Source organism: Rhamphochromis longiceps, linkage group LG22, assembly GCF_057381845.1.
Source record: "Rhamphochromis longiceps isolate RC_006_pf linkage group LG22, R_longiceps_female_GT1.1, whole genome shotgun sequence".
Lineage (NCBI taxonomy): Eukaryota > Metazoa > Chordata > Actinopteri > Cichliformes > Cichlidae > Rhamphochromis > Rhamphochromis longiceps.
The window spans coordinates 10,904,196-10,928,144 of record NC_140577.1 but is presented as its reverse complement, the minus strand read 5'-3'; the positions used below and the strand labels follow the sequence as shown (position 1 = coordinate 10,928,144).

General features: G+C 39.7%; 1 protein-coding gene across 1 annotated transcript in view; it reads right to left on the bottom strand.

Moving 5' to 3' along the window:
• angpt1 (angiopoietin 1) overlaps positions 1-19,911 on the bottom strand; it is a 59,054-nt gene extending 39,143 nt beyond the window's left edge. Inside the window, exon 1 of the mRNA XM_085395551.1 lies at positions 19,081-19,911. Coding sequence (XP_085251677.1) covers positions 19,081-19,476 — 396 coding nt within the window. The 5' untranslated portion in view covers positions 19,477-19,911. The remainder of the gene's footprint in view (positions 1-19,080) is intronic.
• Positions 19,912-23,949: the final 4,038 nt, after the last annotated feature.

The following is a 23,949-nucleotide window of genomic DNA, read 5'->3' as shown; positions in this document are numbered from 1 at the left end:
CTGGTGATTGGCAGAGGGGTCACTGATTGGTCTCTCAGCCTGTGTGAATGAGGCTTAGCAACTGGTTTCAAAGGAACTGCCACCAACCATTTAGCTGATACTCATTTTACCCTCACAACCAGTGGTTGCAAGATGGTCATCAACTGGTCTCTGTGCCTTTATGAGTGGGGCCTAAGATCTGATATACAGAGCGATCTAAAGAAACCATATTAACATTAAAGTGATTATATTAGCAGGGGCTTTTAAAGTTTTATATACTTTCAAGTGAAAAATATTACTTAGAGCTATGTACCCCTTATAACAGTAACATAGGCAGACTATAGACAAACTTGTTAGCCACATTAAGGTACAGGTCATCTCAGGTCAAAAAGGTTAGTAGAACATATTTGTCTCTCACCAAAACTAATTAGTCCACTTTCATAACTATGACCTTAAGTAACTTCTAATTTCTAATAGTTTAATACTATTAGAGCCTTCTTAATTTCTTCTAGAAATGGCTAAATCTATCATCTCTTTTCAGATAATCATTGTTTGCTAAGTGAGAGTCTCATAAACACAAGTTTATGTTTCCCTAAGTGCTACTTTACAGAAGTATTAAGGTTTTATGGTGGTGTGTTTGGCACAAGCTGACTTCATGTGGCCTGCCTGTGACTTTACTAATTATGCTCCGCTCCATGACATTCATCCTTCAGTGCCTTAAGTGCACTCTGTACCCTTTGCATGCACAGACTGGTCAGAGTAAACAGTTTATGAGGCACAACTGGATGTTAATCACCAAACAGGCTGTTTTGAGCCCTTTAGAATGTAAATGACAGGATAGAGACTTTAAAAGCAACTGTTGCTGATAGAAACGTTCTGAGCAAGCACATTTTCATACCAAGCATAACACGCAAAAAGGTTGGAATGGCATCATGTCAGACATCCAACATACGGATCCTGCAAATAATTATGGCAGATCTACTGAAATACCAATGCTTGAGAGCCAGGCACAGGATAATCCCTTTAAATGATACTCTCTGTTATGATTACTATTTAAAATAACTTCTGATCTTCTTCTAAACAATTGCAGTAGCAGTGCAAAGAGACACTGTGAAAGTAAGAAACTGCAGGCCTGGACTTTTTAAAATACTTTCCAGTGGAGCTTTGTCACATCTCTACTTATCTCCAGCTCTTTGTGCATGCAGGGAGGTGATGGTAATGGTGTTACTGGGGCAGCCTGGCTTCTGGGATACATCCCTTTCACTCATGCCTGGATGCATTGCAGGCCACTTTAACAGAGAGGATGGGAGTTATTACTTACCATGATCTACCCCCTGTATCAGCCCTTCCCAATGTATCACAGGCCTATTTGCTGGCTTAGACCCAAAGCCAGCAAATAGGCTCCACTTATGCATTCTTATCGTTCACTGACAGCGGAAGGTGAATTTGACACCACTCTTTAAAATCCGGGTCTATAATTCACTCTAGTAGGGCTTTAGAAGGTGCTACCCTGACTTACTGCAGGCCACTTTCTGCAGCTGTATAAAATAGGAGAAACTTCTGCCGTATCTTAAAAACTGTCTAACTCGGTCACTCGATTGTTTGTTTTAAAAGCCACCTTTAAATGGTTTTAGGACCGCTGTCTTAAAGTCTGTCAAGATTAGATGAGTAACAACTCAGACTGAACTTGTAGCAGATCTCTGTGACCTTTGCTCCAGTGGCCAGCATCCAGAGATTTACTCAATTGCTGCCACATTTTTTGTCCTCTAACAGGATGTCATGTGAGAAAGACTGACATAAAATAAATAAGAAACAAACATAGGCCCGGCATGTCAAAGTAGACAGTTTCATCAGGCAGTTTTAAAAGAGCTGTTTGCTACACCACACCTGTAAATTACTGAATAATATCCAGGCTTATATGCAGTGTTCTGTGACATAATTTTCTGCTGCAGCAAACTTTATTTTAACAAAGTTATCCTTTCCGTGGACTGCTGTAAACTTGCATGAAGAATCTACAACTACAACAAAAAACTACAACTGGAAACTCAACAACACTGTAGTTTGATCCTATTTAGTTCACCTTGTAGATAAGCGCTCTAACAATATAATGAAAGTTAACAACTTCCAGAGTGCTCACTCATCTACTTCCTGACAGACATATCAGCTAGCTGCAACCACACAAACCCATCCATTGCATAAGATGAGTTGTCATGTTTACTGAACAAATGCTTGGGGTATATGGTAAATCTTATTAACTTTTTGAATCAAAGTTTTTTGCTTGCAGAGAGCTGGAAGTTTCTACGTGTTGCTTGTGTGGTTCGTACTTGCGTTGGTGTAGCTAGTCACTAACTGAGTCGTTAACTGTGTCACTCCCTCCGCTCTGGCTCACACAGACTATTTAGGTCTTGCAGTCACGTACCCGCTAACTATGTGATGTCAACTTGTCTGCCATTTTGAACGTGTTGCAACATTGGATCAAGTGAATAAGGCTTCAGTCAGACAGGATGAGAGAACGGCCCAATATCATATTGCAGCAACCAGTCAATTCAATGGGTATTCTGACCAGTTGGTGATTGCTGGAGGTTGTTGCAGTCATTCTGATATTCATTCCAGAAGCAACAGTCACACAGCCCTATAGATTGGTCAGTGACCCCGGTAGGAATTTTGGGTCTTGAGAGAAAATACTTCCCGTTAATATCCCAATGAAACCTCCTTGATATAGTCACTAGCAGGTTGCTACAGACACCGGTATTTCAAACTAAATATGCTGACTACGAATACTTGCTGACCACTAGTTGAACATTTGTGAAACTGTGCAAGAAATGGAGACCATTTGCCTTGAAAGTAAACACCGCGTCATTTGAATCATGCAAATTGCAGTGCTGACGCACAACTTTCACTTTACAGGCAAGCATTCACCACTTCGGGTTTGTGTTGCAATTTTTCATGTTTCACTTTTTCTCAGTGTACCGTTAGTTAGCACAGTTAGAGTGTTTGCAGACAAGGTATCATCTTACATGCAAACTACTGGCAACTAAGCAATCTGTTAACAACCAAAATAACCAAAAGGAGATTTTTTTGCACCACATCCTCTTTGTGACTGATTTCGCTCAATGACAGCCAGCAACCACCAGAAACCTCTCGATAATCCATCTGGGAATATGCATTTTTCCTTCAAGACTGGTGATTCTATCATGTTCAATATGGTAGACAGCTCTTGAGCACTGTGTGTGAACCTCTATAGTTGATGAATAAAGCACCTTTCAAGGCATATGTCTTACACAAAAAGCAGAAGACTGAGAACATTGATATTAACAGCAGAACCTCTAGAGGATTGCTGCATTGGTTGGCACCTTGAGTGCATTCACTCAAGTACCTAAACGAAGCACAAGTAAGGCTGGGGAAACTTGCATTGAGTCGAGACTGAAGAAATCACTTGGATTAGGGATGAAATGCTTCTTCGACTGAAAATGCTCCATCCAGACTACAGAATCAACTTTCTGGAATTCCCTCACCTGAAATATTGAGCATCAATCAAGGCATTATATTTTCTACTCCACAGAGTATAAAGTAGAAAGCTTAAAAAGAGAGGCAGGGGGACTTCCCATTTCAAAAACTGTGGAAGTGCCCTTGGTGCAGAAGGATTTTATAGGTCAGTATAGACTTCCTGCAAGGAGGTAGTTCCCACAGAATGTATTATTTGTGAAAGTCATGCCACTACATTGGAGAAGGTCTGTAAGCAATACAAGAAAGCAAGTAAACATGCTGATGGTGGATAATTTAGAATAGGAATAGGAGTGCGCAATGAATTGGGTTGTCCAAACCCTCTCTCAGCTCTCTTGATCTGTGTGAATTTGGCCATCTGAAAAACAACCAAGTGCCTGCCAGCACCTGCTTGATCCAACACTGCCTTTTCTTCCCCCTTTATATCTTTCTTGCTTGTTTTCTTCCCGTTTGTCAACCTGTCAAGACAGTATTGATGCTAATCTTGTTGTGGTTTTGTATTTCCAAGGACATAATGAAACATGTGTACACAACTTTAAGTAAACCAAGCTCTTTATAAATGATTAGGTCAATTATAGTGCGTAGTTTGAAGTACCCAAAATTGCTTGGCAGGTTCAGACGCACACCATTTTTCAACCTTCAAAGGTTTACTGTCATGATGGTTTGTCAACAGGGCAGCCAATAAAAGAAAGTGAGATTTTCTGGCTGGTATATTCAAGGCTGGGTGATATTTCTTAGGAAAAACAAATCAGAACTTCTAACCAGAGTGCAAAAGTTTTAAGCCAAATTGAAGTTCATATTTTCCACATTTTGTCAGATATTCTTAAACTATACGACTTTGCATATCATTACTCAGTGTTAACCATTCAAATAAATCACAAACACAGAAGGGGGAATATACATAATACCTTTTGATGTGGGGATTTTTTTTCCCAAACAACTGATGAGATCTCTGTGTAGATAATTTAAATGCTTCAATTGAAATGAGGCTTGATTTTCAACAAGGTCTGGGTAAAATTCTGATGCTCTTAATCACGATTTCGAAACACAAACCCGAGTCAAATTTTGTCATGGTCCTGGGTCTCCTGACCCAGCGTTTTTAGTTCTTTGTGATTTTTGTATTATTGTACTTGTGTGTGATTTATTCTATGGCTTCTAGTTTTGATCCCTTGCCCTTCATGTCTCTCTGTGTCCCCTCTGTTCTGTGTAATTGTGTGTCTTTGCATGTTTGAGTTTCTTGTTTTCTGTCACTCTGCATTGTGCATTATGTTCTCATGGTTGGGTTTTTGTTACTCTCTCTAGTCTAGTCTCTTGTGTTCCCAGCTGAGTATTTCCCTGTGTATTTTGGTTCTTAGTCCTCTGCCTTATGGTTTATGTCTCTGTATTTCTTAGTTGCTGTCTCCACTGTGTCAAGTTCGCGTCTCTGTGTGATACTTCCTGTTTTACTTTGATGGTCCGTGTCTCATGTGAATGCGTCCTGCTTTGCTTGTCTCGTCAGTCCTGATTTCTCCTAGCTGTGCCCTCCTTCTGTGTCTCATTCCCCTCGTTACTTCCCAGTGTATTTAAACCCTGTGTTTCTCTGAGTCAGTGTCGCGTCGTCCCTCATGCTGTGTGGCTCTCCCTGTGTGTCTCTCTGTGAGTTTTCTAAGTTCCCAGTTTGGATTAGTTTGTATGTTTTTTTCCCTGCCAGCAAATAAAGCTGAGTTTTGAGTTCATTCCCTCGAGCCTGTGAGTCCTGCATTTTGGGTCCAACTCCTGCCTGCCGCACAGCGATTCATGACAAATTTAGATTTAATACTTCTTTTGATTATGTTAAATTTGCAAAAACATTAAAACCCAAGAAAGAAGAAAACCTGCTTGTGTTGCTCTTGTTGCTTTTAGTCTGTTTTTTTTTTTTTTTGTTAGTTTCTTTGAGACATAAATTTTGTGTAATCTATGTTATGCTTTCTCTTACGTGAATGGTCAAACTTGGAAGGACCTTTTAAATCAAAGTCTGACAGTGTCTATAACACATTCAGTGATAAACTACTAGAATATACGACAAAGAAAGTCTTTTATTTGTCAGAATGACAGATTGAGATATAAAAGTTGCAATGTTGGCATTGTGTTATGAAAAGCACAGATGGACAAACACGGTCTTTTGACATAAAATAGAGAGACTGACATTTTAAAGCCTTGAACTTGAGTTTTGTAGCACTTGTGTGAGAACATCCAAGAGCAATGTTTGGTTTTCATTTACTGATTTTGATACGATTATACAGACACTGCTTGTTTTCATGAGGAAAATTTTATTCTGGAAATGAATTTTCAGAGTTGCTCTGCTCGGTGCTTCTTTAGGACTAAATTCCAGTGAAACTACACATAACTCAAATCACTGCAAAGTGTTAGACAAGAAACATAAAAATATCATAATATCTACAGGCTACAACTCCTATAAAACCGAGAGAACAAGCCCATCTCATAAAATCTACGGTAGGAACAAGCTTTTATTATTGTTATTATTATAAATTTAAAATTGTATCTTTAGGTCCTTACTTTAGGTTACTGGCAGTCTGTCGCAAAAACACATTTTATTCTCATTTCTTTAGCTGAATCTATGAACAATGCCAAGATAGCACTGCTTGACAGCAATATAATAGTATTTTTGCACCAACAAGGCAATTCCCAAAAAGCTATTAGCCAAAAACTTGGCGTATCTGAGCATGGTGTGTAGTGTGTCCTTAAAAAAGTTGAGGACACTTGACAAGTTCAGATCAGTTGATCCATTTATTGTTCGAAGCCTAATCAGAAATGGCATCAGTGGAAGGGTGGCTATCAAGAAGCCATTCTTAAGGAAGAAAATGCTGAGGTATGCCAAATTAAGTAAAAACTGAAATTACACAAAAACCAGTCCCCACTGAAAATCAATGGCAAGCAGTCTTGCAAAGATCAGGAGAGAGGTACAACAGTGAGTATCTACAGCCTTCTGTAGAATGGGTCTGAAATGGTTTAGAGCTGCATTTCAGCCAGTGGTGTGAGGATATTGTCAAAGAGAATGGAATTATGCACACAGACAAGTATCAGCAGATTTTGATTCATGATGCAATACCATCTGGAAAGCATCTGATGCCAATTCAGTAAAAGCATCCCAGAGTAGAGAAAAAAGACAAGAAGAAAGACAAAAGAACACCATCAGTCATGTACTGACTTTCTCAGAGCCCAAACCTCACCATGATTGAAGCAGTATGGGATCACCTTGATAGACAACTGGGGAGCTACTCCTGCAGAGTACTTAAAGAAATTACATGCGTGAGACAGTTCTAACATGGGAATTCTTTTATGCCAAAGAGCCTTTATTTACTGCATGATGGACATGATTCAATAAATCACTGTACCTAAAGAAATGAGGGGTGGTTCAAGACAGCATTTAATGTATGATTCCTAAGTCAAGCAGATGTAACAGTCGCTATTAGAGACAAAGCATGGTTTCTTTCAATGACAAATGTAAACAAATACAGTGAAGGAAAGTGTGCATATGAAAGTATATTTTCATAAATACTCCAGTTACATTGGTGCTATCTAATGTCAAAATGGTCCAAAAATTACTCCAATTAATTTTGCTTATCTAGCCTTATGGGAGAGGAAGTTCTTGCAGTCATTCAAGACATGGGAATGCATAACGAAAAACAAATAAGCAAACAAAGCTGGACCTGCTACCATTCATCCAGATGTCTTAAACTGGGAGCACCAGCAGAGGGACAGTCCTGAGATATTGTGGCTCACTTAGTCATCCAACATGAGAAGCTTTCCTCAGGGACACATCTGGACAGGAATGCACCCTTTTTTAAAAGTCTTTTTTTGTGTGTCTATGCTGCTGGCCATGTCAGTCTGCCCCTTTACTTAAGCACACAGGGATCGCAAACCCACCATCCCATGGAGGAGTCTATTACGTCCAAATATTTGAGATAGCATTCCAGTATACCCTCAAAACATCCCAGCAGGAGATTCCTCTGCCAGACAGTTGTAGAAATATATGAAAGGGGGCATGTTTTGTTTTAATTTCAGCCATGACAGAAACCTTACTACATACAGCGTTGTATGTTAAACCTCCTAGTCAGGCAAAACCTCAGGGAAAAATGGTTCCAGTAGTTTGTGTGCCAGCCCCACTACCTACCAAGCTGGGCGTCTTTTTAAATCAAAACGAATGAGCCTTTAATGACAAGGGTTGTTTCCTTCAATGTCACGTTCGTGTTTATCTTTCATCCTAACATCCCATTAAGCATAGACTCCGGAGTTTATAAACTGTTCCTATAGTTAATCACCACAGTGTGAGCTGAGCACGGCCTCCTTCACTTTCTCTTTCTGCCTCCCTCCATCCCATATCTGCACATCTACACGTGCTTGCATTTCCGAGTCTTTCTTACAATCTTTGCTTCGCTTTGATTTTAATACCGAAGACACAGAGACACTATCGCACCAGGTCCAGATTATGTTACTGTTCAGTCATTTTGCACGCTTCCACTGTTGCTAACACGCACTGTCAGTGGCTGCACGAGGCACTTCTAAGTAAGTGAGGCCGAAGTAGACCAGCTAACATGCACACATGAAACAGCTTTGACCCGAAGTTTACCACATATGTTTAAAAGGACGTGGACGCTGCTCTTATCGACGATGTGCAGCTAATGAGCAGTTTGATCTTTGGCTTCGGTTGACATGTTGCATGTTTGTGCATCTTGATCATTAGCTGCTCACGTGTTTGATGTTTTTCATAGAAAAACTGCAGTACAAGTACATTTGTACACACATTGAAAGGTTCTTGACATAGCATGTCATTGGAATTACATCACATCTTTTTCTGTTGTGCAAGGTTGCTAAAGAAAACAGAAGTAGAGAAAAGGATCATTTAGAGAAGTGCACACTGTGTGCATTACCTGTCTAATTCCTGGGTTTCTGTGTTCAGTTTCTGTTTGTTTTTGAATTTCATAGGCAGCGGCACTCAAGACATGTCTATAAACAAAAGCAAAAGCAAAGGATGGATCAAATGATTTCAACCAGTGCAACCAAACATAAATGGTCATGCTCAAACAACAAAACATCTTATCCATTTTTTGTGATTAGTTTGAGGGCTTAAAGGTTCCAGGTACTAAATGGACTGTAAAGCAATAACACTGTGGAAAAAAAAAAAAAGAGAAGAGGCTTTGTTTTCTTTTTGAAAGCTGCCATCTCTGAGGACGTGAATGAACTTTAAACCTTAACTGTTAAGCCAACATGATGAGTACCACAACGCTCAGAAAAACTGAAATATGAACATCTAATCTTGGAACCGAACTCCGTCTGGTGCTGTTGTAGGACTGAAAACCATGAGAAAGCCACGAATCTTAGTTGTATCATGGCAAACAATGATAATTACTCCATACAAGGTAGATTTTAGGAAAACAGTGACATCACCCATTCTTTTTTGCAATCTGTAACTGTTAAAAGTTATATCTTCATCCTTCCCTTAGACGAGACATCATAGACATCATGTATCACTGACGTGTATACATTTACATGGATAATGTGAGTGCTGTTTGACAGCATGTGTCAGCTTCTGTTCCAGTTTCTGCACCTTGTGATTGCACATGCCCAGAGAAGTAACATCTCATATGATCCTTCTCAGACTATTGGCTAAGCTCAAGGTCATCTCATCCAAACACAGGCGAAAAAACAGGCTTGTGCAGATAAAACAGTGTCGTGCACAAACCCGCATGCAGAAACGGACACGAACGTGACACACTCACGCGTGCAGATTTACTAACGTCCATGTCCAGGCCTCTGGAGGATTAACCTTTCCACCTCAGAATCACAGCAAACATGTCAACTTAAATAAACTTCTGGAACTATTTGTAACCATTTGTATTTTTGTTGTAAACTCAGACCAACAAGCACATCCATCTTTTCAATCAACAACAGATTTCTAAGTTAGTTCCTGTTAGGTCACCGTGCAGCAGCGCAATTTAGAGGTAGTCTGTCACTGCACCGTTGCTGCAGAGGGGAAGTACATGAAGAAAAATGTTACGCTACATTTTTTCCATCCCTAAATGTGTGCAAAGTGCTTTCACTACCAGTAATCACAACACTGACTGCTAAAATCCACCTGTACTAATCATTACAGCCAACTGTTTGCCTAAACCAAAAACAGCTTGATGCTTCAGGCTGACACCAAATACAGCAGTGTTTTTACAAGGTTTTCCCCTGTAACACGCACTCGAATAACAATGTAGCAATAATAAACAGTCCTAAATGAAGGTCCAGATTTCTATAAAGGTCAGAATTTGGTGTAAACAACATGAAAGCATGGATTCATCCTGTATTATATCAGTGATACAGGCGTGCTGCTGGTTGTGTAATGTTGTGGGGGATACACTTTGAGGTTCTTAGTACCAGCTGAGCATCTTTTAAATGCCACAGCCTATCTGAATACTGTCGCTGACCTTGTCCATCCCTTTATGACCACAGCGTTCTCATCTTCTGATGGCTCCATCCACCAGTATAAATCTCCATGTCACAAAAGCTGAAATGATCTCAAACTGCTTTCTGGAACATAACAATGAGTTCACAGCTCTCAAATAGCTTCCACGGCAACCAGATCTTTGGGTTGTTGTGGAAAATGAGATTTGCAGCAGCAGCCCACAAATCTGCAGACAAAAAAGGGTCCAACTCGCAAAGGTGTAACTGAAGAAGTGGCCAGTGAGTATATGTATCAACATGCTTGTATGGGTTTTGCATTGTGAGCACAGAGAAAAAAATATGTAGGACTAGATAAATTAAGTATAGACTGATTTTTACAACATTTATCATTTAAAGTGAATTTATGAATTATATAAAAGAGCTATTTCCATGTCAATTTGGGTGGGTTTTTTTGGTGGGAGTGTGATTAGCTATAGTTTGGTGTAATGCAACAAAGCAAGTTCTAATGAAAATCTAAATCAGTATCTGCTTATATGTAATGTTGAACTTTTTAGAGCCTTTACTAGAAAGAAAAAATCCAATACACAGCTTGCTTGCCTAAAAGATTATTCGTTAGAGCCTCTTGTTACCGTACTTGATTGAATACTTAGATTGTGTTTTAAAAACAAACGAATTATGCGTTTTAGGCGTGTGAATTGCATACTTGGTGCAATTCATCACCAAATTCTGTCATGCAGCAGGTGTTCCTTATCAGCTAATCGACAGCTCTGATAGCAGCGTGACCGAAAGTACAAACAGCTAAAACGACCAAAGAAAAGAAACATACTGAAACAGTCGACGGAGTCATTGATTTTATGAGGACTCTTGAGTTGCACTGTACGATGTTTTGAGGGTGTTATTGTTTAACAGCAGGGAACATAAGAAATGTCACAGGGTAACCCACTTTACTGACTTTCCTCTACATGTCTGCAGTGAGTGTGCCAGCTCCAGCTGTGGTATTCTGTGAAATATGAGAAGTCTGGCTCAGGTCCCCGCTAACGCAAACACAACTCTGTACAGGGTTACGAGTGTCTTTGCTTTCAAAGCAAATATTAAGATTTGTGGGTGCAAATGTGTCTGCATGTGCGTCTATATCTTTTCGTGCATGTGCGTATTGCCACTAGCAGGCTGAACGAAGTGTCACACCAATCACAGCACTTAAAGCGATAAACCGAGACCCGACTCACTTCATGTGCCCAAAGCGCCCAAAGAAAACAGAGGCAGGTTATAAACAGCCTGCCCTTCTGAATTGCTCCAGACTGAATTCCATCAAGATGTGTGGGTCTGAAGATGTAATTCAATACGTTGCACAATACTCACAGAGCAGCTCGCCTCCCTCACTCGCACCACAAGACAATAAACGATTAAATAAATACGTGAAGTAATGCTCAGATGTGACACAAAGGGCTTAAGAACAAGTGGCTCACATCCTACCACCATAAGAACGCAACAAAAACAATGGAGACAACCATTACTCATTTGAAGATCTATGTAGGCCACAGTGCGAGGGAATGAAGCTGTTTATGTTTTCTTTCCTACTATTCCGAGTCTGTCCCAATCTTCTTCTGTCTTCTTTTCACCGTTATGCGCTTCCTGTCAACAGTTTTCTACAACTTGGCCTCACTCTACGGCCTTTTCTCCTCATTTTGGAGCATCTGACCTTGATTCTTGTGTTTCTTTGCTTTAGAATCCGAGAAACACACAATCTGCAAGGCTAACTCCAAGCAGGGTGAAACGGCGCTGCCCTCTGGAACCTCTGGAAGGCTCCCCAGCGTTGACAAACAAAGACATCCACTCAGAATGCAACATCTGTCAGGGAGAGTCAAAGAGACACTGGAGGGAGAGCCGGCCTCAAAGGCAGCATCTAAGGCGGCTTCAGGAATTTTTCCTCCACTTCACAGAAATATCTACGGGATTGAAAATTATCATAAACGAAGATCAAACAACACAACTTAGAGTGAACTTCCAAATTGGATGAACACAAACTGAAGCATGTAGCGAGAGCATTCAAATTCACAGCGTATCCTTATTTTTCATTCTGCGGCACATTGCCAGAATCAGCAATACAAGAAATTGATATTTTATCAGTTATCTTTTCCTGGAAACAAACCAGTTGGGAAAAAAAAAGAGAACATCTGACAGATTACTGCAAATTCAAACCGAGTTAGACGTCTTGGGGTATTCTCTGCAAACAGCTCAAATATCAAATATCCAAACAGAGCTTTGTTTTTAATGCCATATCAGTTCCTTTGACCTTAATCAAACTTTGATTTACAGCGTACGACCTGCATGAACCGAAGTCTGGAGGAAAACAAATAGCAGATATGGGTGAGTAATATTATCTATCATCTGCTCTGTTTATCAAGAGTCATTATAAAACAAAAATACAAAAAAAGATAACAGGCAGCTCTGCGACTGAAGTAAGCTTAAACACACTCGTGATTTGCTGCAGGCTAAAATAACAGCACATTACATTACTAACCGTGCACTTACATCGACCATAATGTCTAATGTTCCACTCTATCTAAGTTGTTATTATCTCATATTTGGCTCATAATCACTCAACCTTAGCAGTGGCAAAGATGCAGACAAGAACCTTTTTGCTTTTGGCAACTCTTCTGACAACAACTTCCACTCTAGTACTAATGGCTTTCACTTGTCTGCCCAGAATAATATTATGTATGGTTGTTCTGTTGGGAGGCAAAAAAACAAAAAACCTCTTATTTCAACAATTTTATAAGAAAATATTTAAATACCACACTAGAATAAAACCTATACACATACACTTACCTTAAAGCTGATATAATCTGTATTGCTGTATAAACAATGGCTCTGTGATGGTCTGTCAACCTACCCCATATCTTGCCCCATGACAGCTGGGATAGGCTCCAGCACCTTTCACCCTAAGTTGAACGGGTGGATGAATGGATGACTTGGTGTTATTAACTCTAAATAATTTCCCAGAGCTTTTACAAATATTGAGATATAAATAAGTAAGGAAGTAAAGTTTATTTCTAAAGTGCTTTTTACAGATATATCTTCACAAAGCAATCCAAAAAATAAAATATAGGAATTAAGGAAAACAGCTAACTAAAAACAGGTACTATCCATAAGAATCTCAACAAAAGGCCTCCTTGACTAAAAGGCGTCCAGAGAGTCAGCTAAACAAAGTTGGAGTTGGAGGCTATTTCAAAGTCTCAGTGCTGGAATTGCTTCTGACTTCATTGTTTGGTTTGTTTCTCTTATGACTCTTCTGGTCCTGGCAAACTGCTGTTTAAGTAAAAAAAAAAAAAGCTCTAGTTAAACCGCTTTGTTCTTAATGTCAACTAAAAAGCAGACTTGCAAAGTTAGCAAAGGTGAACATAATGGAGCGTTTAGCAGCTGAAAAGTCAGATATGTCCCTCTGAAGTTGGTGGTGACCAGATTAGAGCTAAAAGGAATCTGAATACAACCTCTCATCAATCAGATGGCCTGGGGCTAGACTTCAGACTACCTCCAAATTTTTTTTAATGATGATTAAAAGTAATAATACGGTATAGCATATGTGCGTGACTTTTTTCACTGTGTCCAAGTGGCCAAATCACAAGAGTACCTACATTCGTAATACCTCTAACGACCAAATGAAGAAAAATTAGCACCATTAGAAGAGTGAGAGTGCACGGAAACATGAGCCTATAAGAGGAAACTCTCAATTTATTTTACAGATGCACGAATGGGTGCCAAGCTACAAGCTATAGCTACAGTGTTTTCAGTGGGGATGTCATAAATCCTGCAAGCATTTAGCCAAATGTATAACCTTGTAATTAAAGCAAAATAAATCCTCAATAAAGTACCCACCTGAGAGTAATTCACTAAAATGAATGATGGAAAAAGAAACCAAATGGTAACTTTGTATCGCTGCACTAAAGGAAACTAGACAAATTCAAAATGGACTGTCACATTACCTAGAAATGTACTGCTTCATTCATGTGACTTTAAAGAGACATAGGTGTACAATACCTGCCTGGCCAGTATCAAAGCTGCCATCATGTTCGCAGCCACCGGTTAATTGAAATACGACCTCTGGAAAAAACGGGTGAGTCTGAAAACAAAGCGGTACGGCTTATTGAGCATGACAAAACCGCTAAATGCCCCCTTTCCCTGAAAATCAGAAACATTAACAGTGTTGAACCCCATTTTCATGTCCGTGTGGAAATACTGCGGCATTGTTGTAATGTTTTTCCCTGCTCCCACGACACGCAGAAGCAGAAAGTTCTCTTTCCTTTTCACTTACAGTCAAAGCACAAGTGCAACCAAGAAAACCCTTCTGGAAGCTGTTATTGGAGCGCCCTTCTGTAATTTCTATGGTTTCCTTTTTGCAAGTTTAGAGGTCCAGAAGGACAAGACTTTTTATTCCTTGGAGCATTTGCCCGTCTTTATGTATCATCCGATTGTTAGCTTTGGACAACATTACGAGTGAAAAATAAACTCTTATAGAGGAAGTCACTACTAAAATAGATAGGTTTCCCCTTGGATCCCCAGGCACACTGTGTGGCCTTCTGACAGCATTAAGTAGAGAAACATATTCACTCTTTCTCAAATGAACTCCCAATATGGAAGGGAAACAAGCTGCTGCCCACATGTTGGTATATCCTCTAAAGCACTGTTTATGCAACGCAGTCAAGTTCGTCAAGAGGCAGAAAGATGGGAATTTCACAGGGATAAGACACCCAGGATGGTCATTTCCCCTCCATGTTCAACAGCTTAGTTTGGCAAAGGCTTCTCCAGAAACTTTCTGCAGTTTCCACAAGAGGGGGAAATGAGAAGATCTTATTACACTTCAGTGCACCAAAGAACACCATCTGTTGTTAAAGTGCACTAAAAAACACCAGTTTCATCTTTTAACATGTCAATAAAGCTGAGTTTTGGTATTGATCTAAGTATGTCGCAACACTAAATATTGGAAATTGTCGAACATCAAAATCTTATTAGCTCAGTCAATATTTTTGGTCATTTCAGTTTGTATATCAGTTATGAAAACTTGCCTGTATCCACACTCTATCGAACAACCCAAAAAAAGGGGGGGGGGGGGGGACTCCAAACACAATTTAAAAGTAGATGCTGATAAAATGTAGCTTTTAAAAATGTTTCCACCACCAACAAAACTCATTTTATGCAATGAGTGCATATTTAAATCTGGCTCCTGGTTACATTTGCAATCTTCTGGCTTCTTTATTCCATGACGGCTGCTAACATTTAGTCGAGGTGAAATTGTCCTGTTGTTCCGATAGCATTAAGATTTTGGGACAGCCTGCTTGAAGAAAACATTTTAATAGGAGGTTTTTAGAACATTATGGCCTGTATATGTACATAAACGGTAGGAGACCTTATGGCGAGATGACACTGGGAATCCTTTTTGTGCCCTAAATTGCACAAAGTTATAAGCACGAGATATTTTAAATCCCAAGAAGATCAACTCATACTTAGGTATTTCAAAAATAAGGTTTGCTGCATTGACCAGACAGTTTATGTTATAAAAGCTTCAGAAATGGAAACGTTAGCTTGCTGCTGTTTGATGCTAAATGATTATGTTTGATGTTTGTGAGACACTGTGGTTGAGATTTATATATATTCAAAGTTTCATTGTGGAATTTTACAGGCATACACTGGATTTGGATTGAAAATGGACGATTTTTTTATGCACTTTGACGTGACATATGGTGACATATGTTTGAAATAAATAAATAAATAAATAATAATAAATAAAGCTGACTTGCCAGCATAAGATAACAAAATCTCTTCTAAGCTGTAACCGTATTGCATTCTAGCAAGGAACTAACTAATAGCAAAAACAACTGTTTATGAGATATGGAGAAAATTCGAAAAAAAACTCGTACTTTACCTTCCTGCTGCATATTGAGTATGTATTTTAGCATTTTGTTAGCTTCAGTATTCTGTATCACTCTGTGTTGTACTAAGATTGGCTGGTTTGTAACAGATAGGTGAGTTGCTGCAGCAGGTGCATTGTGGGAATTGAATCCTGTGAAATGTCTGATGTACTGTCCCAGTTTTACAGCCTGTCTGATAAAGGATTTTGATCTATACTTGTTTGGTTCTTCCTTGTTGGCAAACACCTGTTGCCAACAAGTTGCAGAGCGCCCTCAGGTGGACAGACTATGCAACATCAACACTTGTAACATCACTGAAGGGTGTTTCTTCTCTATTTTTTTTTTTTCATTTTCAGCTATTGCCCAATATAAACCCCATTAAAGTACAAATCAGTGAATAATTAATATCACTGTGGACAATATATTTGGTAAGAACAGAAAATAAAAGTATTATAGATAAGTGTCAAAAATAAAAACACATTTGCATACCAAACACAGTCACCTACCTGTTGTCTTTTATTTTCTCTCCATTTCTTGTTTTTTGTGGGGGTTTTCTGCCCGTGTGTTCCTTTTATAATTCTGTGAAATTCTGGTAAGAAAGCTTATCCATGGCTCTTCACCTTGCAGACAGGAAAAAGAAGTAATCCTTGAGCAAACACGAGCCACCTTTGACTGGTTAGGAATGTTATCCGGGTCCATATACTTTACCCTGGGTTGACAAAGGTAAGATCTCAGGCTTAAAACACTTCCCCAACAGCTGTTTGCTACATCACTCTTAACTGTCTACCCCCCACACTGGACTGAAAGCACAGGCACAGGGTTGCTATCTATAATAATCTTCTCTGTCCGTCTCTTTCATCAGGGCTGGTTGGAGCAACATCAGGGCGAGCTTTCTTTTAGACAAGCAGTAAAAAGACCGGCGTGATTAAGATAGATAGACCGACTGAGACGCTTAATCTTCTGTCCAATGAAAAATGTTAACTGCATCCTGATGTTCTCCCCCCCATGTAGTGCAATTAGCGTGAATTACCACTGTGTGTTTAAACTTCCCTTATGAAATGACCAAGAGCTAATTCCTCTTTATTTCTGATACTTGTTTTTTCTGCTTTTGTATTTAAATTTACAGTATTTAGAAGATACATCAGAAAATTCATGATAAGATTGTCTTTGGTCCTGCACGATAAACTCCTAGGTGTCAGGAGAGAAGCACAATGGCAGTAGTGGTGCTCTCTTCCTTACATCTGAGGAGAAAGTTATTCTAGAGGTCCCATTAGTCAAACCTTCAGTGCACGAATGCTGCCGTTGTGTTTTCACAGGGTCCCTTGTACTGTCATAGACGGATGAGGTTCACTGAGCAAAGATAGAGCTGGTATTATTATAAACCATGGCCTTTCTCTGCACTTAAGACACAGACAGAAACACATACACAAGTTTTCAGACGTTTGACTACTAAAAGTCTTTTCTCATTTTTCCTCCCTTTAATGGTGACTCTACATAAACAACTGTGACACACAGAATGCTAAATGTAGATAAAGTCAGTAGTAGCGACAAAATCCTCTTGTGCTATACCCAAGTTGGTTTGAGACGCATTTCTAAGTTCTGTAGTTTCGTAAGATATTCTGAATTTGCTGGAGGGTGGAGTAGCCCCCAACACTACCTCCCTTAATTACGAACTCAGTCAACATCTCGCTCTAGCAGACCGCTGCCACTACCTGGTTAATTGATGAGAAATGACTATTTCCTCCAACTCGTGGAGTGAAAATTACTTTCTCGGAGAAAACGAAAAGCAGACGCAACGTAGCTCTGAGAGCTTTCGAAGGACATGTTCATTGCATACAAACAGATTAATCGGTGAAATTCAGCTTGATAAATTCCCCGTTACACTGTGATCCATGAAATCCATCAGTTGTTAGCTGTGCGCGTGTTTGACTTACAAACTGCGGAAAATAAAATAAGCCATCAGCTTTTAGGTGTTGATGGCAGACTGGACATGCTAATCTTATTTGGGAGCAACAACACTGTAGAAAGAGCAGGAGCACGAGATCCTGTGATGCCAAAACTGAAAGTTTGTTTGTTTGAATCGTGTATTCATTTCAGAGAGACGGTCTTGGGCTTTTCGGAGACACAAAGTCTCAAAGCCTGAAAAAGCAGAGTGCCTGCCAAGCAGTATCAGATATGGCTTCAGAATTCGCATCTTATTAACATATTTGAACAAAACACCTCACAGATCTTCAAATTCCCATTAAAAGGATTTAATTTAGGAGTTATTTAACCAATAAATTCTTCCAATAAAAATATTCACATAAAACTTCTTTTATATGAATCTGGATTTTCAGGCTAAACTCACACTTGAACAAAAATAAAGAGAGCATTTTCCTTCCATGTCTTTTCCTCCTCTTTGAGTCTCTTGGGGCTCCCTCTGACTTCCTGCCATTAAAGAGACAGCCCACTGGAGAGCAGAGGGTGACTGACATATAGCTACCTTTGCTGTATGAGCATCTGTGGAATTTTGCGGTTAACACAGAGAAAAGTAGGAAGACGTCAGGAAAACAGAGATGTGTTAGACAGAGACGCAGTACACAGTTACGTAACCAAATACTCCAGTCTGTCCTCTTTTGTGTGTTATCAAAAACACATATTTTGTTAACTAATAAAAGTCTGTTTGTCAACTCAGAAGCAAAGAAGATTAATGCCACTATGAGACCAGGCTGCTTTCTCAACAACTGAAGGAGTTATGAGGTGTAAGTCAACCAGTTGACAGCCGTGCATTTTAACATTTTTGATGTTGTCAGTGTTTTGTGTGGTAATCTCTGGAATTTTATTTTGAAAGTGGCCACACAGCATCACCCTTTGGGGGGGGTATGGGTAAAAGAAAGCTGCACTTTTCCAAGGCACATAAACTCTCCTACAGACAAGCACTTTGACAAACTACGTGTCGACTACATGAAAACAGCAAACACTGCATGGTTTTAGTCTGACAGCCTCGTCCACAAACCAAAACAAGGTATCTAGTGAAGCTACAAACAGACGCTCTGGGGAGACCACACACCCAAGCAGACACAAATATCTCAACAAATAGCACACAGCAGCCACTTCAAAAGAAAAAACTCATGCAGATGCAATTCTAAGATTTTCAGCGTGGTTCTGATTAAAACAGGAAAATTCCACTGCGTTCTTATTTCAGCTTATCATTAAGCCAAGATCATGTTTAAATGAAAAGAGAGATCTAGCACCTGATGCTCCACATAAAGTTCCTCCTTACCTTCTGTAGCCACTGGGTGTAATTCTCCATAACGTTCTCCAGCTGCTGGATCTTCTGGCTGGGAAAGTCTGGCTCAGGTGGTGGAGCGTCCCTCTGGAGAGAGTTGGCGTTGTACTGCGAGCTACTGGCCTTCGCTTCCTTGCAGGAGCCTCCTCCAGCTCCCTCTCCCTCAGGTAGGATGAAGGTGTAGGTGCACTGGCCATGCTGGATCTTATGAAAACGTCTGTTATTGGAATTACTACTGCTGCTGCTGCTACTACTAGTAGTACTCCCTCCATTACTGCTACTGCTGCTGCCGTCCGTCCCTCTCCGCTGCTCACCTCCTCCGCAGCTCACAATCACCAGAAGCGCCGCCAGCGACAGCAGGTGACGACTGTAGTGGTACCACAGCATCATATCAGCCTGGAAGCGCTGTTGAGGGTGATTAAATTTCTTGTGTCTCTTGTTTCTCCTTCTATGCTTTACTAGATGTTCTCTTAAGTGCTGAATCAGAAAACGTTAGCCTGAAACATGTATCCTCCATCCTTAAGTTGGACCTCCAGCAGTCAGAGTTCATGCAGACTTTTTTGCCATGGACGGGACACACATGTATGTTTCCAAACCTCCTCTTAAGCTTTTGTCCTGGCAGGGAAAGTTGCACACATGTCTTGGAGTGTGACAGCTTGGCTATATTTCTTGGTGTTCCTCCAGTAAATCAGAGCCTGCCTGCGTTTATCAGAGTGTGCATTTAAAGTAGGTGCTGGGTATGCTGGGATAGTGTCGTCAGACCTCCCCTGGTCTCTCTGCCGTTCTTTCCTCCTCTGCTCGCAAACTTAACGACTGGGGGTAGAGAGTGAGAGAGGGAGAGGGAGGGAGGGAGACGCGCACTCTGAAGAGCAGTTCCAAGCTTCCAGCACACTCTGCGCCTGCCCCTCGCAGAGCCTGCAGAGGAATGTGACTCTGTGCATGGACGTGTTTGTTTGTGTGTGTGTGTGTGTGTGTGTGTGTGTGTGTGTGTGTGTGTGTGTGTGTGTGTGTGTGTGTGTGTGTGTGTGCGCGCCAGTGATCCTGGCAGAAAGAGACCTCAGCACAGAGGACATGCTTAGACTGTGGGGATCAGCTTTCAGACCGGTTTATGTGGTTGACCTGCTCCCTTGCCTGTGTAAAATAATAATAATAATAATTTGAACGCACGCATTTAATTTATCTCTTCTTTTCTCCCTGCTCAGCTAATAACAGGTGCTACGAACTTGTCACCTGTGCTCGGGGTAGCTTTATATGTTCTTCTGCTTATCTCTTGAAAGTACAAATCCATAGTCAGGACAAGCATTGTTTTATAAACTGCAGCACCTACATGGAAGTAGCCGTAGGATCAAACTGCAAACCTACGTAGTGGCTAATGGACAGCAAACCATACGCCTGAGCTACATTTACCACAAGATATTAAGTATCTTTCATTCCATAGAATTTGTTGCAGTAAATTTAAAATACTATTAGAGAGCACTCGAACACCAAAAATGCCCACCATTCTATCATTTGGTAATGTTTGCTAAGTCTGTTTGACACTATATATACTGTAAGTAGTATATACATATATGTACATGCAAATATTTAATATGTACTATAGAGTAAAGTAAAAATTCAGCAAACAGTCACAAAGCATCTGTGGTCAACACGTTCTCGGTTGGCCAAAGCCTACTGTCATGGGCTAAGTTTTCTATTGGCAAACCTAAGTCAGCAACCTCCTTATGACTAATAAAAGCCATGTTTTTCCCAGTGATTTCATTGTATTGCATTGCATTTAACAACCAATTGCAAGCAGTTGCTGTGACCAACTGGTTGATCAGAGACTGGCTGTGCAACATCCTCAACCTCTGGGTGACCACTTTTGATTGCACAGGTCACCTCCTGGGTAACCTGTCTCCAAACAACTGCAGTCTGACTCAGACAGACTACAATCACTCAGAGAAAGTTTGCAAATACTCACTGTCTAGTTTATAAATGCAGACAGATTGCCAACGCACTGCAAGCAGTCTGAGTCAGTCTGCGCCAGTGAGCGCAATTTGTCTCCAATACTTCTTTATGCAGTAGAAGACCTGGCACATCTGGTTGAAAAATGGTTGTATGGAGCCTGATCTATGGAAGGTCTTGTCCACTGAATTTGTAGAGTAACAAATTATTAAACTGTAACTATTATGGCTTGTTTTAGACTTAAAATCATACCGCTTTTTAGGTGTCGTTTTGCTTGGTATCTTAACTACAAGAGTTTACATAATCACAAGTATATCACATGCCTTCCAGTGTCACGTTTTCATGAAAACAAAAGTGAAATCCAAGAATGAGCAGGGGATAGATGGAATGCCTTTTTATCATTAAGCCAGAACAAGGGGCAGAGTGAGGAAATACAGCGCTGAAAGACCCTGGGTTAAAGGTCAAGTCCTTGTTACGGCCAGCCTATTAAAATCTCTGATTCCGGGAGACACAGCTGTCTGATTTCTGGCTGAATTTCAACATTCCTCGTCAGTTCAAGACATTCAAATTTGTGTACATGCTTGAGTGTGTCTGTTTTTCTGTTTGTGTGTGTGATGTATGTGCAAATACTGTATCCAGCGTATGTTTATGTATATCCTTCTGCTTATGCATACTCACAGTACATGTCACAGAATTCTGCGTAATCCTGTGTGGGTTTGACATCTTGTGTATCCAGTGATATCAGAAGGCTGAAAAAAGTTGGGTCTTGTGTGTGGGAGCAGAGGGGTGGTGTGAATGAATGCATGAAGGAGACCCAAGATAACAAACCCTCTGAATAACCCAGACTGGCCAAGACACAAAGCATGTTTGCTCTTGGAATGCTTTTCTTAGGTTGACGTACTTTGCTGGTGTCCTAAAAGTGAGGCGCCTTTTCCTGTGTCCAAAGGAAACTAAGGAGGAAATAATTGTAAGAACTGGGGCTTGTAAATCTAAACAGCACATGACTTTGATGCACAGCTATACATGAAAATATCTAAACAAATTTAGGAATTATGACTTAGTATTCCTTTAAAGCTACAGTATAGATATTTTCACATGCATAATGTAGGAAGAACAATGTTATTTATTTTTTTATTTATTTTTTAGCCTTTAATAAAACAGACAAACACAGAAAACCAGAGGTATTAAAATAGAACATTAAATAAATGTGTTTTTTCTGTTTGAAGCTGCTACGGTTAGAGGGCATTTAGCTTTCTGTAGCCTTATATGGTCACTGCAAATCAGTTCAAAGTTGCTCTTAGTAATCACTTTTATCCTGTGAGGAAGCATCTTATTGAGATTAATGCGTGTGTCCACGTGCTTTTCGTTGAAGAAAGTCCATAAAACATTTTTGGAACACAAAACGCTTAATTTTCAGCCATCTCACATCCAGCAGTGGCTTGTTTTGCAAAGGAAAACACACAAGCTGTTTATATTTATGAGTTAGTAACTGAGTGCTATAGTCTCAGATCTGAAATCTTACTGGAATGTAAACTTATTGAGAAAACAAACAGTTTACAGAGCAACGAGAGAAAAATGATTCACTAACTCTTGGCATCCCATTCTGCCTGCTCCACATGTACATCCAATACATACCCAGTTTAGTAAAATACAAAAATCTACATGTATACATAGATATATGTATATGTATATGTGTGTGTGTGTATATATATATATATATATATATATATATATATATATATATATATATATATATATATAAAAATATATATATATATAAATAAATGGAAGTAAGGTAACATATAGCTTGCTCAGGCTAGCTAGCTGGCAGGACGGTTAGCTAGGTTCAACAGATCCAGGAAGGGGCTTTTCTTTGTGGAGGTTGAATGCTCTTCCTGGGTTGTCTGAGTCAGGACAGATTAATTTGTGCTTCTAAAGTGAACGTAGTACAAAATGACAAAAACACAGAAAATTCAAAACGCTGGGTCAAATGACCCAGGACCATGACAGAATAGTTATCTGTCTCTATATGTTACCCTGTAAATGTAGTGCTGCAGGACATGTATACATGTTTCTATACTTGATTCTAACCTAATGCTAATGCCTAATGCTAAGTCTCTTTTACACTGCTGGAACTGTAACTATTAGAACACAGAATAAAAATACCTCTTCAGTCAAAAGAATTATTTTCACTTTGATCTGCCAACAAACTAAAGCAATTTTCCTTTATTAGGCAACAGGACAGAAATCTTTGATATTTAAATGCATACAGGAAAAAAAAATCACAGCTCTAATCAGCAGCCCCACTTTAGAAATAAACAACAACATATGGATTTATAGATTTTTAATTCCCATTTGATCATCATATGATCATGTGTGATTGATGCCGAGGTCACTCATAGGGATCATTTTGTGGTCACATGACTTGTAAAATGCCACTTTTTACAGACACAAATCCCAGGTAAACAGAAAAAGCAACATGTTAACTATTAACTATATTTTCTGTATTGGATGGAGGTATGATACCAAAAAGAATTTGTGACACGTTTATTTTTATTTAACTTTTATTTGATATTAACCACTTGAGATAACAACTGTTAGATAAAGTTATTCTGCATCCAAGTCGATCACCAATGACAACTAACAATAAAGTTTGTGTTTATTTATTGGAAACTCATTATCAACTCAAAATTCATGGTAAAAAATATTTTTACTCAGTGGCATATTGGTCCACTATTAAGATGTGAGGGTCTTTGATCTTCTATGGTTGGCTAGAACCCCCCCCCCCCCCCCCCCCCCCCCCAATGTGGGGCATAAAGGGTGTTGTCACTGGATATAAAAGGCACAAGCGTTCCGTTTGACTCCAGTGACAAACCTAAGCAACTCATTCAGAAATGCTTGAATAGCTTCAGCTCGATT